Here is a 15,262-nt window from a genome sequence, read left to right on the forward strand (position 1 = left end):
CTGACTTCAATTCAACATCGATCCATGCATGCTTTAATTGCGAATCTCAAGTCTTAGGCCTAAAGTGTCAGTGTACATTTAAAATTTCACAAATTGAGTTCGGGCCCTTTTTTGTTTTAAAAAGCAATGATATATAGTGTAAAAATGATGCACCAAATGGCTTCAATTGGACCTTCATTTTGACCAATTCTGGGGGGTAATCAGGCACCCCCTGCGCATACAAACAAGTGCCCGTGTTTGTGTCTGTATTAACATCCACCACTTGTGAAAAAAGTGGCTTCAATTGGCCTGTCATCTCGCAAATTTGATATTTTCGGCTTTTCAAACTAAAACTTTACACAATAATAGTGCCAAAATGGTCCACCAAATGGCTTCACTTAGGTCTTCATTTTGCAAATGTTTCTCACTTCTCAGGGGCGCACATCCCCCCTCAGACACCCCCTCATGCATAACTTTATGTTTACATCTATGAGACTATAAGCAATATCGGGTAATTTATAAAGGCTTCAATTGGGCCGTCATTTCGCAAATTTTCGGCCTGTTCAAACATCAAATTTTACACAATAATGCAAAAATAGTCCACCGATGGCACCGAATGGCGTCAATTAGGTCTTCATTTTACAACATTTTCTCACTTCTCAGGGGGAACATCTCATGGGCATGTCATCAGAAAATCAAACTAAATCAGCCCTTTTTATACCCCTTTGGAGACTATAGAGGAGGCGAATATGATATCCCTAGCGGGACTATAGGCTACAATGAATTTGATCGCTTTGTGAGAGTCTCGATATACATGATATATCTCTATTTTCGATTCAAGCATGACCGGGATATTCAGCCAAAATTCAAGTATAACCCATTACCCCCGCACGTGATATGGAGCCTGGGACATCTTCTGGTCAATTTCGGTCAAAATCTATTCAAGCATTTGGCCTATAGTTTCTTCAAATTAGCGGGGTGGGGGCTCCTGATAGATTTGGTAGTGTGCGGCTGGGACCCTGGAAACGTCCCCCAATTAAATACCAAATATTTTGACGTTTGTAAACACTAAAAGATTACAAATTGACTGTCATGAACAGTTACATAGAATTAATTTGATACCAAAAAGATCAGTAACTCATCATAATACTAATAAAATGGTCAAAATAGTGATTTTAGAATTTTCATTTTAAAATTGAGGTTTATGGTAAAAAAATGCATTTCTCACCTTTAAATTCACTAATTTCATGACAAAAGAGACATATTTACAATCAGAAGGGTATCATTGTCGCTTAGGCTGACATACATAATTACATTAAAGATTTCAAAATATCTGATTTTTTTTATTTTTTAAATTGGTAAAAATGCATCATTTTGCCCAAATTTGGTATTGTTTACACTAAAAACACTTCATATGAAAAAGATTAACAAATTGATGGTCATGAACAGTTATATAGCTTTAATTTGACACCCCGGTGGGTTCAGTTTGTATTTAAAGGTAGGACGTATGACCGTTCCAGGATTTGAAAATGACCCCTATTTCACGGGGAATCAAGGACATTTGCAGCAATTTTACCCCCTATTTTGCTCGAAATCAAGGAAAATTTACCCCCAAATACCTCTCCTATTTTATCATTTTGAGGACGCATTTTCATTTCACCCCCTTATCACAAGGAATCGAGGACAATTTTCCAAATAAATACCCCTATTTTTATCATTTCAAGGATGCTTTTGAATTTTCCCTCTATTTCACAGGGAAATGAGGACAATTTTTATGGGAAAAAATACCCTATCAATTTTTACAAATACAAAAACTGTAGCAGTAAAACACGGACGAAAGTCCTAGAAATACACCCTATTTTTCATTTCAAGGACAATTTTGCTCCGAAACACCCCTAATTTGAACAATCACTAACAATTTTGTCCTCGAAAATTCCGCGGACATTTCTTGAAAATTGGAACCATCATGCGTACACATTGTCAGTGAAGACTGAACCCACCGGGTTTGACACCAGGAAAACATCAAAATAGGGATGACAGCAAGGTTCATAGTGTATTCTGCCCTCTGTTGTAAGTCAATCAGTCATATCTTCCAGGGTCTCTGTTTCCACTAGATCCTGATTTGGATGACATTCATAGTGTATTCTGCCCTCTATAGCCTCTGAAGATAGAGGAATTAGTGACTCAGTGATGTCATACTAGTGGATGGATTTGATCAGGTGCAAAGCATGATAACTCATCGGTAAAACAACATCAGCTTGCAGGCATTCAAATTACATAACTTGTATCTTGCTGTTCAACTCAAAAGTAGATGGAATACAAGAAACATGTATGTATGTATGCAGCCTGGTACAATGCAGTGGCGTGTGCAAAAGGGGGGGCAGGGCGATTCCCCCCACTTTTTTGTTGGTCATTGGGAATTCTGGGGGGAGATTCAAAATATCAAAATTTGCTCCTAATCAGACTCCATTCGGGGAACTGAACAACCTGGACCCCCCCCACACTTTCAATGTGCGCATGCGCCACTGGTGCAATGATGGCAGTATTTTATCTGTTGATACTCACACATGAAAAAATCAACATAAGTTCCTGTTCTAACTGCTGATATTTAATGTACATGTATATTATAGCCCCATGCATTTTCAGGCTAAAAATACCTGAAGTGATTTAGATAAACTTGAAGTCTTACAAATTGACAAAAAGTAAATAAAATACATGAAAAATAAAATAACCATAGCCAAAATCTGATCTGAAAAGTGTGATCTTTGAAATTATTTTGGTCCTCTGTGTCCTGCCAGTAAATATTATTGAGAAACCCTGATTTTTAAAACAAAAATGAGTCATGGTGATGTTAACCAAGAACTGGTGAAAAGTAACACATTTTCTAATTTTCAGGTTCTCTTAGGAAATAATATTCTTAAAGTCCTAGTATTTCGTGATCCTAGCATCCTATTGTAGTGACTTTTTTCAGTAGATATCCATAAAAAAAGCCTATTCCCAAAATTTCAGTTGATTCTGATTTTGTGTTTGTGACCTTAATATGTGTATTATACTTCTTCATAGGCCACTGTTATCATTTCTTTCTGGTGCACCAGAATGTAATTCAAATTATTCTGCAAGGAATCTTTTGTACATTTTGAAATACAAACATTATGTAGCCAGAAGTTTCCAGTGGTATAAAAATCGCAACTTTTTTTGAGAAAAGTAGGGGATGGGTGATGAGTCTGTGGATCACAAAATGCCCCTTTAAATGTATCATTCCAGCAGGTCTTTGGGTTTTGTACATAAAAGCTGCAACCCCCATCTGAACAATGGTCTAACGATTCCAGTAATGCATTGACTAATCCTTAATTGATAATTTATTCAAATGGTTTGTGAATTCAGTATCATATCAAGTTTCATGTCTAATGTTTTGTAGCCATTTTACATGTTTGCCATGCCAAAGCAACATTTTTATACATGATGGTCACAGATACATGCATGGCATATTTGTTTGGTTAATTGGAGGATCCAGTACACCCAGATTATGTTTCTAGAATGCATTGTATTAAACTATTATTCTATTCTAATCAAATCAAATTGGAATTGAAATTCCTTCAGAAGTTGTAGATTGGGTTGCAAATCTGTTTATTTTTGAAATTTGTATTATTATTGTTTTAAAAAATATATTATTATTGTTTCTTTCCTTCTTTCAACTTTCTCTTTTAACTTACGTCTACAGAAAATTTCAATTTACAAATTAACCCCCTTTGAAGTTAACTTGCCGCTCACCCCGAAGTTGCCTTTCCCCTCACCCCCACCTCTACCCCTAAAAAGTCTTGGTTATGCCACTGAATTCTTCCCCTCTCAAAACATGTAGCTTTAATTTGCAAAGTGACTTGAACTCCAAATTATAGGTGTAAATTATAATCATTCACACATGTATGTTATTTAATGATTGGTCCTGCAATGTTAATACCCAGCAGCGGCTGGTCATTGTGATGATCACGAGATAAAAAAAATACAAAAATCACATTTTAAATGTTGCATGTTATTATTATGATGAAATATAATCACTGAATGGTGGAAGGAAATATATATGAATAGGTATGTCACAGGCATGAACAGTCGATCCACAGGAGTCGATCATGAAGAACTTTATAATTATTATGAACCTAATTTATAATGTACAATGTAGTATTAATTAATAAATTGTTAAATTCTTGCACTCAAAATGTACTAAAAATGGATAGAGCAATTTCATGATAACATTTGATGGTGAAAGCTTTGCATATCTATTTTAAAATGTAATCCCAATCAATCAAAAACAATATTATACTTTTTAAAATATATATGACGGAAGAACTTCACAAAAATTAGCCTAGAGTTGCCCTTGTGAAAATGCCGAGGATCGGCAGGAATTCTAAACTGGTTATGTGCACATACTTGCAACACATCCCAACCAGTACCAATATAGTGTCTACATAATATGTGGATGGTTATCCGAGTCGCCCATCAAATGATCCATGCATAGCAATCTAAAGCAATGTGCGACAGGGAATGCTGTGGAACAGTCGGTAGCAGTGGATACTCAGGTTGGAAACATGCTTGGCATGCCTAGCTATCTAGTGCCCGGAGTAAGCTAAGCCGAGCACGTCAGGGGCCCTAGAGAAGATTCCTAACCCAATTTAATATTATACCAACAGTGAATTGTATTAGTGCTTGCAATCGGTGGCAAGTTAGACTGAAGTTAAGACTGTGTATGATGACTCCATGCTTGCACTACGGGGGGTTTTAACAACAACAACATCGTAGTTGCGGATGATACAAATAAGCTGAATAGCGCCTAAAATTTGGTTGGATTATTATTTGGGGGAATCCTGTGGCCTGTTGCTGGCGCATCGGAAAATGTCATCATCGGGGTGTCACAGTCAGTATTGGCAGGTGTGGGGAAGTAAGATTCCCACTATAATTGTATGGGGATGCGAGGCTGGTCAAAACACTGTCGATATGTCCTCCCAGCTAGTCCATCTAACATGTTCTGAACATTGTTGTTTTGTTTCTGTATCTTACATTCACAGAACTAAAGTATTTCCTGTCTGTACTGGCAGTTGGCAATGGGAGAAGGATGTGAGATTATCAACAAAGACGACGACGGTGACGACATCGCAAGCTGGGGAAGTCGTTGGTACCTGCAAGGAACTGGCTGATTGGCAAAAGGAATTTATGCAGGAAATGACTATAAAATCACCAAGTCCTGTCGCTATGGATACCCAGGAAGAGATAGTGGACAGGACATTGAAGCGAGGGGAGTTTGAAGTGGTACCATCAAAAGAAAGGATTATACACCACCAGCAAAGCAAAAGTGAGGAAAATAACCAAGTGAATAATCACAACTTGCCACCGTATCACAAACAAACTCGCAGTGATGAAATATTGAATCGGTCTGGACCGCCGCCTGTGCCTACCAACTCGCCTGCACAATCGGATTATGGACTGAAACAAAGGAATAATAGTAATAAAAGGTCCTCACTTGGTTCTGTAGGGAGGTCGAATTCAAAGAGTTTGGAGAACCTACCGCAAGCTACCTATGCATTAGATAATACAGTAAATGATAATAAAATTTACAAGTGTGCTTCACAGGATAGTATGCAACAAATATCAAGAATTAACGGCAATTCAGTGTCGGGTCATAATAACACTCAAGATGAATCTACGTCTTCTTTAAACACAAATAATTCCTTATCTGGCGTAAGTATTATGGAGAATTTGGTGCGTGAATTTGGTTTGCAGCCGCATTCGCTCACCACCAACTCATCAGCCCTGCTGGCAGGGGAACAAGTTCAGAGACTGCAAACTGATGATCGAGGACCCCACCGAAATACCCCGGAACAGGCAATACTGCGAACACTGTGAATCGGACACAAGGGGTGCCATGTCGGCCAATGCGGAGAATGAAGCCAGGTCAACACATAGTAGTGAATCTTTACTGAGCAAGTCCAGGTCCTATGAGTCTATGCATGATAGCGTGACAAGGTAAGGTCAAAGGTCAAGTTTGTTGATCTGTTATGTTATTGTTATGCCTGTTTTGTTTGTGTTCAGTGTTGTGTGTGTTTTGACTTGTTACACATATTTGTTTGTGTCTATTTTTGAAATGTCTCACAAAATGTGTCTTTGTTAGAGCATAGTTGTGTGATAGAGTGCATGCCTTTGTATAATATTTTTATTGTTTGGCATTTATCAGGCCAATTATACTGTAGCTGTCGTGTGCAGTGCCAGTAATGATGATATGATCATATTGAATTAAAACCTGATCGTTCTCAAATCCAAATTCATGAAAAAGGGGAGAATATTGTGTCAGTTTGGTATAATATTTATATTATAAACTATCAAAATTAAATCAGGAATTTTCAGATTGAAATAAAATAAAGAATGTAATGTATTTGAGCAATTTTCCTGTAACTTTCTGATAGCCTGTCAATATCTATTGCATAGTCACACATACTGCAGGTTAGTATCCTTCTGATCAGACTGTACTTGGTTAGAACTGAGTAATTTTGTTTCTTATTCTAAGTGTGAGTGTGTTCATGTTTCTTTCTCTAAAGATTTTTCTGTTTTAAATGTTTGCCACTAAGCTGTAATATATCGCCCTGCAAAATAATTTGTTTAAGGCTTCACACCAAAAGGGGTGTGTAAAATGAAAGCATTGCATATTTTGTGTGCATTTTCTCCCATTGAAATAAGTACAAGATGTATGCCAATGTAATTATTGTGCAAATTAATTATATTATCTGATAGTGTCCTGGCTATTTATGATTTCCTGTTGATAAAATTGATTAGTTTATAATGAGGAAGTATGCCAGTTAAGCAGTATTCAGACTTTTTATTGTACGTACAATATTGTATGCAACATATCTACGTTGTTTAATCTATTGCCATTCTATTTCCAGTAATGTTTAAGTTCTAACGAATGTTTGATGACGTAAAATCGATAATATATTTCTACTAGATATTACATGTAACATATTATCGATTTTTCGTCATCAAACATTCGTTAGAACTTATACATTACTGGAAATAGAATGGCAATAGATAAAATAACGTAGATATGTTGCATACAATATTGTACGTACAATACTCGGAGTCTGTGGAGCGCTTTACATTCAAATATCAAGTATTCCTCAAGCCTGCCAATGCAATTCAATAATGGTTACAAGCAGGGTTCGAAATTTTGGTTGTCCGGTTGCCCGGGACAACTAAAAAAGTCGCCGGACAACCAAAAATACTGATTCGGTTGTCCGCCGGACAACCATAAATCTAGCAAAAAGTCACATTTGTAGGCCTACGGACAACCAAAAGCTTAGACGGACAACCAGAAATTGTAATCTGGTTGTCCGTGGGACAACCATTTATTTTTCCTAAATTCGATCACTGGTTACAAGTATACATGTTTGTAATCCAAACTTCCAAAGGAAACATTTATTGGATTTCCCATGTTATAAGTTTTTGTCATAATTGGGAAACCTTAGTTTGAACAATGGTGGAGACAAAATCTTCTTGTCCAAATGCAGAAAATACAAATGAAGTTTTGGGAATCCCTTCAGTGTTTTGTTTAGATTTAGGTCTCACAAGGTGGACATTTTCAGGTCACCCATCTGATGAGGTTTTAATTCTGTTTTTTTTTATAATTTTGTGAAAATTTTAAGGTGGATTTTGGTTGGTCAGAAATTTTAAAATACTGATAACTAAATAATTTAAAATAATGACATTTATGTAAGAAGCTTAATTTGTTTAAAAAAATAATAATCATAAGAGGATTTTGTGTTATTTTGGTCTAGTATTTGTGACACCCATCAAATATTTCATTTTGAAACTTATTTTTAACATAGTTGAACATGAATAATATCCTTTATTCTGTACAAATTTACACAACTTCATTCTTGCCATTCCTCTTGAGCTAGCTACCAGGGTTATTTTGGTCCACTGGTACGTTGACAACTATCACATCAGTGTTACAATTATTGAATAGCAATTTTGTAATGATTTAGTGGGTTTTTTTAAACATTCAACATAGGCTGAACAAATTTTAATCTGTAAAAGTATAACAAAATTGAAGTACTGGTATAATAACTTTCATTCAACATAGGCCTACATTTTTCATAAATTAGCACAATACTTTCCTTTGTGGGACATGGGGTTCTCCAAATATATTGTGATTATTTGATGGTTGAATTGTGGTGGTTGTGATGTGACCCTATTTATTTATTTATTTATTTTATTCATTTTGCAACAAACATCAAAAATAGAAAATAACATAAAGGAGGCCTCCTGAGCTGCCAGGGAGCACTGAAAAGCACAGGAAAGCACTGTCGCCAAAAGGCTATACCGAGTAGGCCTATTATACATTCTGTGTGTGAAGTTATTCAACTTCAATATTTTTTACAACATTCTGGGGGATTGTCATATACACATTTTCACATTATAATTTGAATGTGTACATTTTTTCTTATCTATGGATATTTTTTACCGAATTTTTTATCAAATATTTTATCGAATACATTTGGATTGGGGACTACATCAAATAAAAAAATGAGCTTCATTCACCATGTGTGTTTAGGGTGAATGTGTAAAAATGTGAGTACTGGTACCTGGTCTTCCTTTTGGCAATTTCTCCCACATGCTTTGATGGATTTTGATGGGACTTGGACACAACAGCCCTTGGGTAAAATATTAATGACATGTGTGATTTCAACAGATGTAAGGTCATGTAGGGGTCATTTGAGGTTATTTGACCAATTTGTTCAAAATGCAACTCCATACAGTGTATAATACATTTTGATGACCCTTTCAGGGGTCGGTCACCCAAATTTGCACAGTATTTTTGTGGGGTCTGAGAGCACATGAGACACTCCAAATTGCATTCTGAATATGATAAATGTCCTCCTGATATCAAATCATTTTGATTTTTTGAAATTTGCGATAGAATACAAATTTTATGACAAATTATTAAAAATTGATATTTTTGATATTTAACAGTCCTCAAAGTAAACCTATTGATATGTACTTTTAGTGTATTTAGCTGGGAGGAAAAGCCTTCCATCATAGTAAAATTTTGACCTTTCGTATTGAAGAAATACATTTTTCCTGAAAAGACCTAAAAATTTTAGGTTTATAAAGTTTATATCAAGGACTGTTAATGTCAAACATATTTTGTATTATATCACAAATTTAAAAAAAAAAAAAATTATTTGATAGCAGAAGGATATTTCTTGTATTCAGAATGCAATTTGATGTACCTGATGTGCTCTCAGGTGAGGTCCCGCAAAAATACTATGCAAACATCGTGAGCAATAGATGTGTTAGTACTTTTAGTCCAAATATTTTACAGTGTCAGTTGTCAAAAATAGTAACTTTTTTGTGATACCAAAACTTTGACCACTTTAGACTGGGTGTTGATGTGGGAATGAGGCTGTTGATCAGAATATGGGGCTGTAAGGAATCAAGACTGGCTTACCTACTTGTTTAATTTTAGGGATGACACACCCTCGAATTGCATTGAGATAAAAGTGGATCAGTTAAGTCCATATTGGTTGAGTTATGAGTTTCAAAATATGTGATGACTGATGAGACATAGTCCAATATTATAAAACTCATAGCGAGACCAATAAATATTGAGTGTAAAGCATCCAATTTATAAATTAAATGTTTTGGATCCAATATTTTCACGCACTTGGATTCATCAAAACATAATGAAAGGTATTTAATAGTGACTCAGGGGGGATGACATCACAGTCACTCTTGGAAGATTTTTTACCCCACAAAGTCCCCTTTTGGGTGGGAAACCTCTCACAAAATAGTGAGGTTGTATATACATGTACATTAATTTATTGTATAAGTTTACACACATACACACTTACATATTTTTAAAAGTATTAAACTGCAAAAATTGAGAGGAATAATCATTGTGACAGCTAGTTCATTATCGATTTGATATAAGTAAACATGCAGTCCTCTGTTCCTGTATTTAGAGCTATTTAGATAATCTAATCTGCTTTGCAAAATGATTCATTTTTATGTCAAAGATGATTTCCTAAAAGAAATACCCATTTAAAGTGTAATATAATTTCAGTGTTGTGGCGATATATTGGCATTTTCAAATGTTTGATGTGGATACATGTATGTGTAAATTTACTGTTATTTGTCTGCATAATTATTTCGTAAGTATTTATGTAAGTATTGTGCCTATTCACCACCAGTCACCGGCACTAGCTTTGAAGTTCAGCATTTTCTGCGTTAGCTTAGCGTTACTTGGTGTGTGTACATACTTTTACGCATGCGATCAAAGTGGCGCATATGTACACGCAAGAAACCATGCTAAGCCAATGCATCACACACTGAACTTCAAAGCTAGTGCCAGTGACTCGAGGTAGATATATAGACTATAGTCTAATAGTAGTAGTTATTTGGCCACACGTTTTGAACTCGCCACCCAAAAATGGTGGTTTTGTTACGCTTTTCCAAATCGAGACTCGTTCAAATTGTTATATCTCTGAAAAACAAAAGGTATTGTAGTGTGCTTGGTGTTATTTTGTAGCTAAATGAGTGCCCTAACAGACCTCCAAAGGAGAATTGTTTATCAGCTAAGATAGTGGAGGTACAGTTGTTTGAGTTCAGAATGGCCGAGGTGGTTGTTGAGGCGGTGGCGGTTGAGGCGGTGGCGGTATGTGCAAAGTCTATGGGAAATAAAGATTTTGTGTGTGCACGTTGAATCAACTGATCATATCTTTGCATCCATATGGGCTACAGACATGGTTAAGAGCTCTTTTGAAAGATTATTAATTCTGCTAATTGTTTTTAATCATTTTGAACACTTTATGATTGGTTTAGTCTATAAAATACAAACTTTTATGTTTAAAACTACCCGTTTTCATATTAAACACTGTAGTAAGTGATGCGGATGTCTTCAAAATCTAAAAGTTGCTGTAAATTTTTAATTACTTACCCTATCATAGTCAAAATATACATTTTCTGAGAGGAAATTTGATGAGGAATCTAAATATGGACTTACTTTTTCTGTATGGGTTAGGGGTAAGATGTTTCAGTTCAAAATATGTTGAATTGTAAAAAAAAATTGAACATATTTTGGGACACCCTGTATTCCGAGATTACCAAACAGCTGTGATTTTTTTTCTTCCAAAGTCACTAGGCCCCCCTAACCTCTAACCAAATCAGTGTTGTTTACTTTCAGTTTACAACTGCAAGTTAGTAATAAGCAATGCATTAAGTGACCCATTTTTTATTTGGAATTTTTTTATTCCACCCTGTATAACTTCAAGGTCACCCTGTACAATGAGTTGCAATGTGTATATTTAAATTGCTTTTGCCTTCAGCTTTCCAAAAATGTATACTTTTGCTAGTTTAGGGTTGATAGTTGTGGAGATATTCTAATTGAAACTTGATTGGTGTAAAAAATCATAATATTTGTGATGTAACGCTAAGGGTGGCGAGTTCAAAACACACGGCCATTTATGAGTTTTCCAAGAGCTGCATTTTATACGGTTTGAATTTTATGATGCAAAAATAATCTTTCTTTTCAGCTTACAATGCACTTTTAAGTATAGCTCAATTATAATATTGTCTGCTTTTATCATCTTTCCAGTAGTATGGGTTCCAGCACATCACCTTACACCGACTCGGAAGTAGCACCTTTTGAAATTGACCATGAAGCCATTGCAGCACGGGCAACTCAGATGGCGGAATTCTTATCAGAAGAAAATATAGTATTACGGCAGGAGTTAGAGATGTACTACCAGAAGGTGAACAGACTTCAAAAGGTTAGAGAAGTTGCATTTTGAAAAATAAAATGTGATAAAACATAACCCTGACTTCAAAATTAGTTCAGTTGCATCCAACATGATGATAATTTGGGTTATCCACACACCCCAAAGATAATGCTGGAATAATTGTCCCATTCCCTGGGATCATGAAAGTGGCAAGTAGAGGATCCTGTTGCCCAGGCATTAGGCGGAGGCACCATATAAAATTAGCACAGGGTGGAAAATAAAGCAAATAATTTAATGTCCAAAGCTAACGTTAAGGGATCTGATATTAACAATGTTTTCACATATTTTTTATGGGAGCTAAGAGTACCCTATACATATCGAATTGCATTCTGAATGCAAGGAATGTCCTTCTGATATCAAATAATTTTATTTTTTGAAATTCGCAATGTAATACACATTTTATGGCAAATCATTAAAATTTGATATTTAAAATTTTTTTGATATTTAACAGTCCTCAAAGTAAACTTTATAAATCTAATGATGTGACGATCAATTGAAGGTATAAATTCAAAAGAACCTAAATTTTGTTGGTGTTTTGGGGAAAAATCCATATCTTCAATACAAAAGGTCAAAAGTTTTAACTGATCATCTGCTTTTCATCCTAGCTACATACACTTTAAGTACATATCGTTAGATATAAAGTTTACTTCGAGGACTCTTAAATATCAAAATTAGATATAAAAAAAATTTAATATCAAAAATATCAGTTTTTAACCATTTGCCATAAAATGTGTATTATATCGCAAATTTCAAAAAATCAAAATTATTTGATATCAGAAGGACATTCTTCGTATTAAGAATGCAATTCAATTTGTCTGATACGCTCTTATGACCCACAAAGGATACTGTCCAAATGTTCATACCCCAGTCCTTAAATACGGCACCTCCGCCGATAATGTGCACATTGGAATAGGGAAAATCAATCAATGAAAAAAAAAAGATAGTAAGAAATTTTTTCTTGGAATAGAAACCATGTTGACTTGATTGCTGATTGTCTGGACTATCATGCATAGAAGAGTTGATGTTTGACAGTTAATTTACACACTGCTAGTCCTCCTGTAGCTGAATGTGAAAAATGCATGCTATGTTTATGTGTCTATGTTCTTGATATAGATGTAAATTTGCATTAGTTAGTAATGAAACTCTTGTTGTAAATATTTAAGGAAGAATATCAAAAAAAAGGGGGGGGGGGGAAGAAAACAATTAAAATAGGTTAAAAAACTGTCATTAGCTGTATGCAGTACCCTAATAAATCTTGACCTCATGACTAAACGGGTATCAGTCCCAGTCATGTATTTGAAGGTTTGATACTTATGAGGAGTTTAAATATAATTTTACCATTTTATAGTGAAATTTCAAATGAAAGTTAATTGCTAATCGCTTTGGAAAAAGTAAAATGAAATTTTAAATGAAAATATTGTGTTCTAGAACTTACTATTTACCCATTGGAAATAGATCAGCATACATTTGTAGGTTTGACAATAGGAAAACTTGGTATCAAGGAGAACGAAATTGAGAAAAGATGAAAAAGAAAACATGGAAAACCCAACACGAACAGTGACAACAACAATACATGTAGCAACATCAAAATGCACACCAGATAATTAGGCTATAGTAAAAACCGTATGACAGGAAAACATTAATGCATTGACTCCTACAGACATAGACATCACACACACTCAAACACCCCGGCCCATTTGTTTTCATGTGGTACAATACATTACCACCAACACATGTATGTTCCTTGTTCCTTGTTCTCACAACATCATCTCATCGCTCTGGTGTCCATCCTATTTGAGTTGCCTGATGAAGACATAGTCGAAAGCTAGCAATTATCAATATCAATAAAGTTACTGCTACGTCCGTCATATCACATTTCTCCCGTGCGTATGTTATTTATATTATGTAACCATTCTCAGAATCTCAAGTAATTGTATACATTTTTGTCTCATTCATTTGAGTGTGTGCAAAATAGTTTCATATATACATGTACATCATGATACATGTAGTACTAACCTAATATTTAATCAGTGTAAACTGTAAACACAGTTTATTCAAATCTTTATTTTCACATATTTGTATACTTGTTCAATTGTCTAATACTCCCTGAAATGTGCTAATGTCTGGGTAGATATACTAAATCAATCTCAGATATTCAATGCTGGCAGAATGCAACATTATGTGCCTGTGGAACTGAAATTGAGATAATTTTCTGTCCTTATTTTTGATCATTTTATTTAGCCTGTGACGACTGTCTTAAACTTTTTTTTATTAAGGAGCTTGGTTTCATCAGTAAGCTCTCCAAGCTAGCAAACGAACATAGTAATCAAAATGTATTGGGTATCCATAAAGGTTGTAAAAGTAAAACCTAGTTGAAAATTATACAGGGAGTCTTCTGATGAAGTAAACTGTTGAAGAGGGAGGGGGCATGGCCGGCAATTCCAGAAATAGTTGTGACACTGACGTACCTAATTGCATTTTGATATTGTGCTTGAGTGATGGTTGTTAACATGGTCCTGGCCTAAGGCCACCACAGTTCATGAAATTATTCCAACTAGCTTGTCTATGCTCAATTGACAAATACACGGTTCACTGTGCGTGACTTTCCACAGTGTGACATTTCATGTGTGTGTATCAAGACTCACACACCAAATACTTTGCTCACGCTCGGATGAATATGGGTTTGCGATATATTGCGGACTTTGTTGTTGTGTATGGGGATACGTGTATGCTATTGCATAGTGATGGTGTTGTCTAATATCTTATTATTGTCTTTGCTGATGGAAGAACTTCTATTTTTGATGGCTGGTATACATAACCACACATGAAAGTATGCTGTGTATGACTATTAATTCCAATGTTCACAACATTTAATTGTTATATTTTCAATTAAAATCTTAATAAATGTGGTCATACTTTTAAGAATGGGTTTCTAGCTAAAAGATGTATAAAATATTCGATAATGGTCAATTGTCAAAATGAGCTTCACACTGTCAGACATGTTTTTAAAAAGGTCACTGAACCCAATTTTTAACTAATTGTCAAGTTGATAGGGTAAAAATTGAATAGATATGACAGTAATATGAGATGTGTTGCTTCTGAAAAGAGGAAAATATAAAGGTATTATATGCCAATGATACAATTATTTCATCCGATATTCAAAATAAATGAACAAGATCTTCAAAATGCTCTCAATTCTCTTAAATCGTACAGTTATTATCAAACCTGGAATCTTGCTGTTAACCCAAGCAAAACAAAAGTTGTAATATTTTCTCATGGGAAGATCAGAAGAAAACCATTATTCCACTATGGTAATGAGAACCTAATTGTGTGTGATGATTATAATTATCTCGGGTAGTCTTTAATTATAATGGAAAGTATGAAAAAAAGTATTAACAAACAAGTCAGCCAGGCAAGGACCAAGTCAATCAGACTTCACTTACCGATTGATATCACTTGCA

At 35.0% G+C, this 15,262-nt stretch overlaps 1 protein-coding gene across 4 annotated transcripts in view; it reads left to right on the forward strand.

The window, feature by feature from the left end:
- LOC140156047 (angiomotin-like) overlaps positions 1-15,262 on the forward strand; it is a 41,182-nt gene that overhangs the window by 5,673 nt on the left and 20,247 nt on the right. For 2 of the 4 annotated variants that reach the window (XM_072179156.1, XM_072179157.1), the window contains exons 2-3: positions 5,040-5,994; positions 11,618-11,792. In XM_072179156.1, the coding sequence (XP_072035257.1) occupies positions 5,819-5,994; positions 11,618-11,792 (351 nt within the window). In that variant the 5' untranslated portion in view covers positions 5,040-5,818. Of the gene's footprint in view, positions 1-4,696; positions 4,719-5,039; positions 5,995-11,617; positions 11,793-15,262 lie in introns of those variants that run through there. The other 2 variants (XM_072179158.1, XM_072179159.1) reach the window with 2 other exon arrangements.

The sequence above is a fragment of the Amphiura filiformis genome, chromosome 6 (assembly GCF_039555335.1).
Source record: "Amphiura filiformis chromosome 6, Afil_fr2py, whole genome shotgun sequence".
In the NCBI taxonomy this organism is placed as follows: domain Eukaryota; kingdom Metazoa; phylum Echinodermata; class Ophiuroidea; order Amphilepidida; family Amphiuridae; genus Amphiura; species Amphiura filiformis.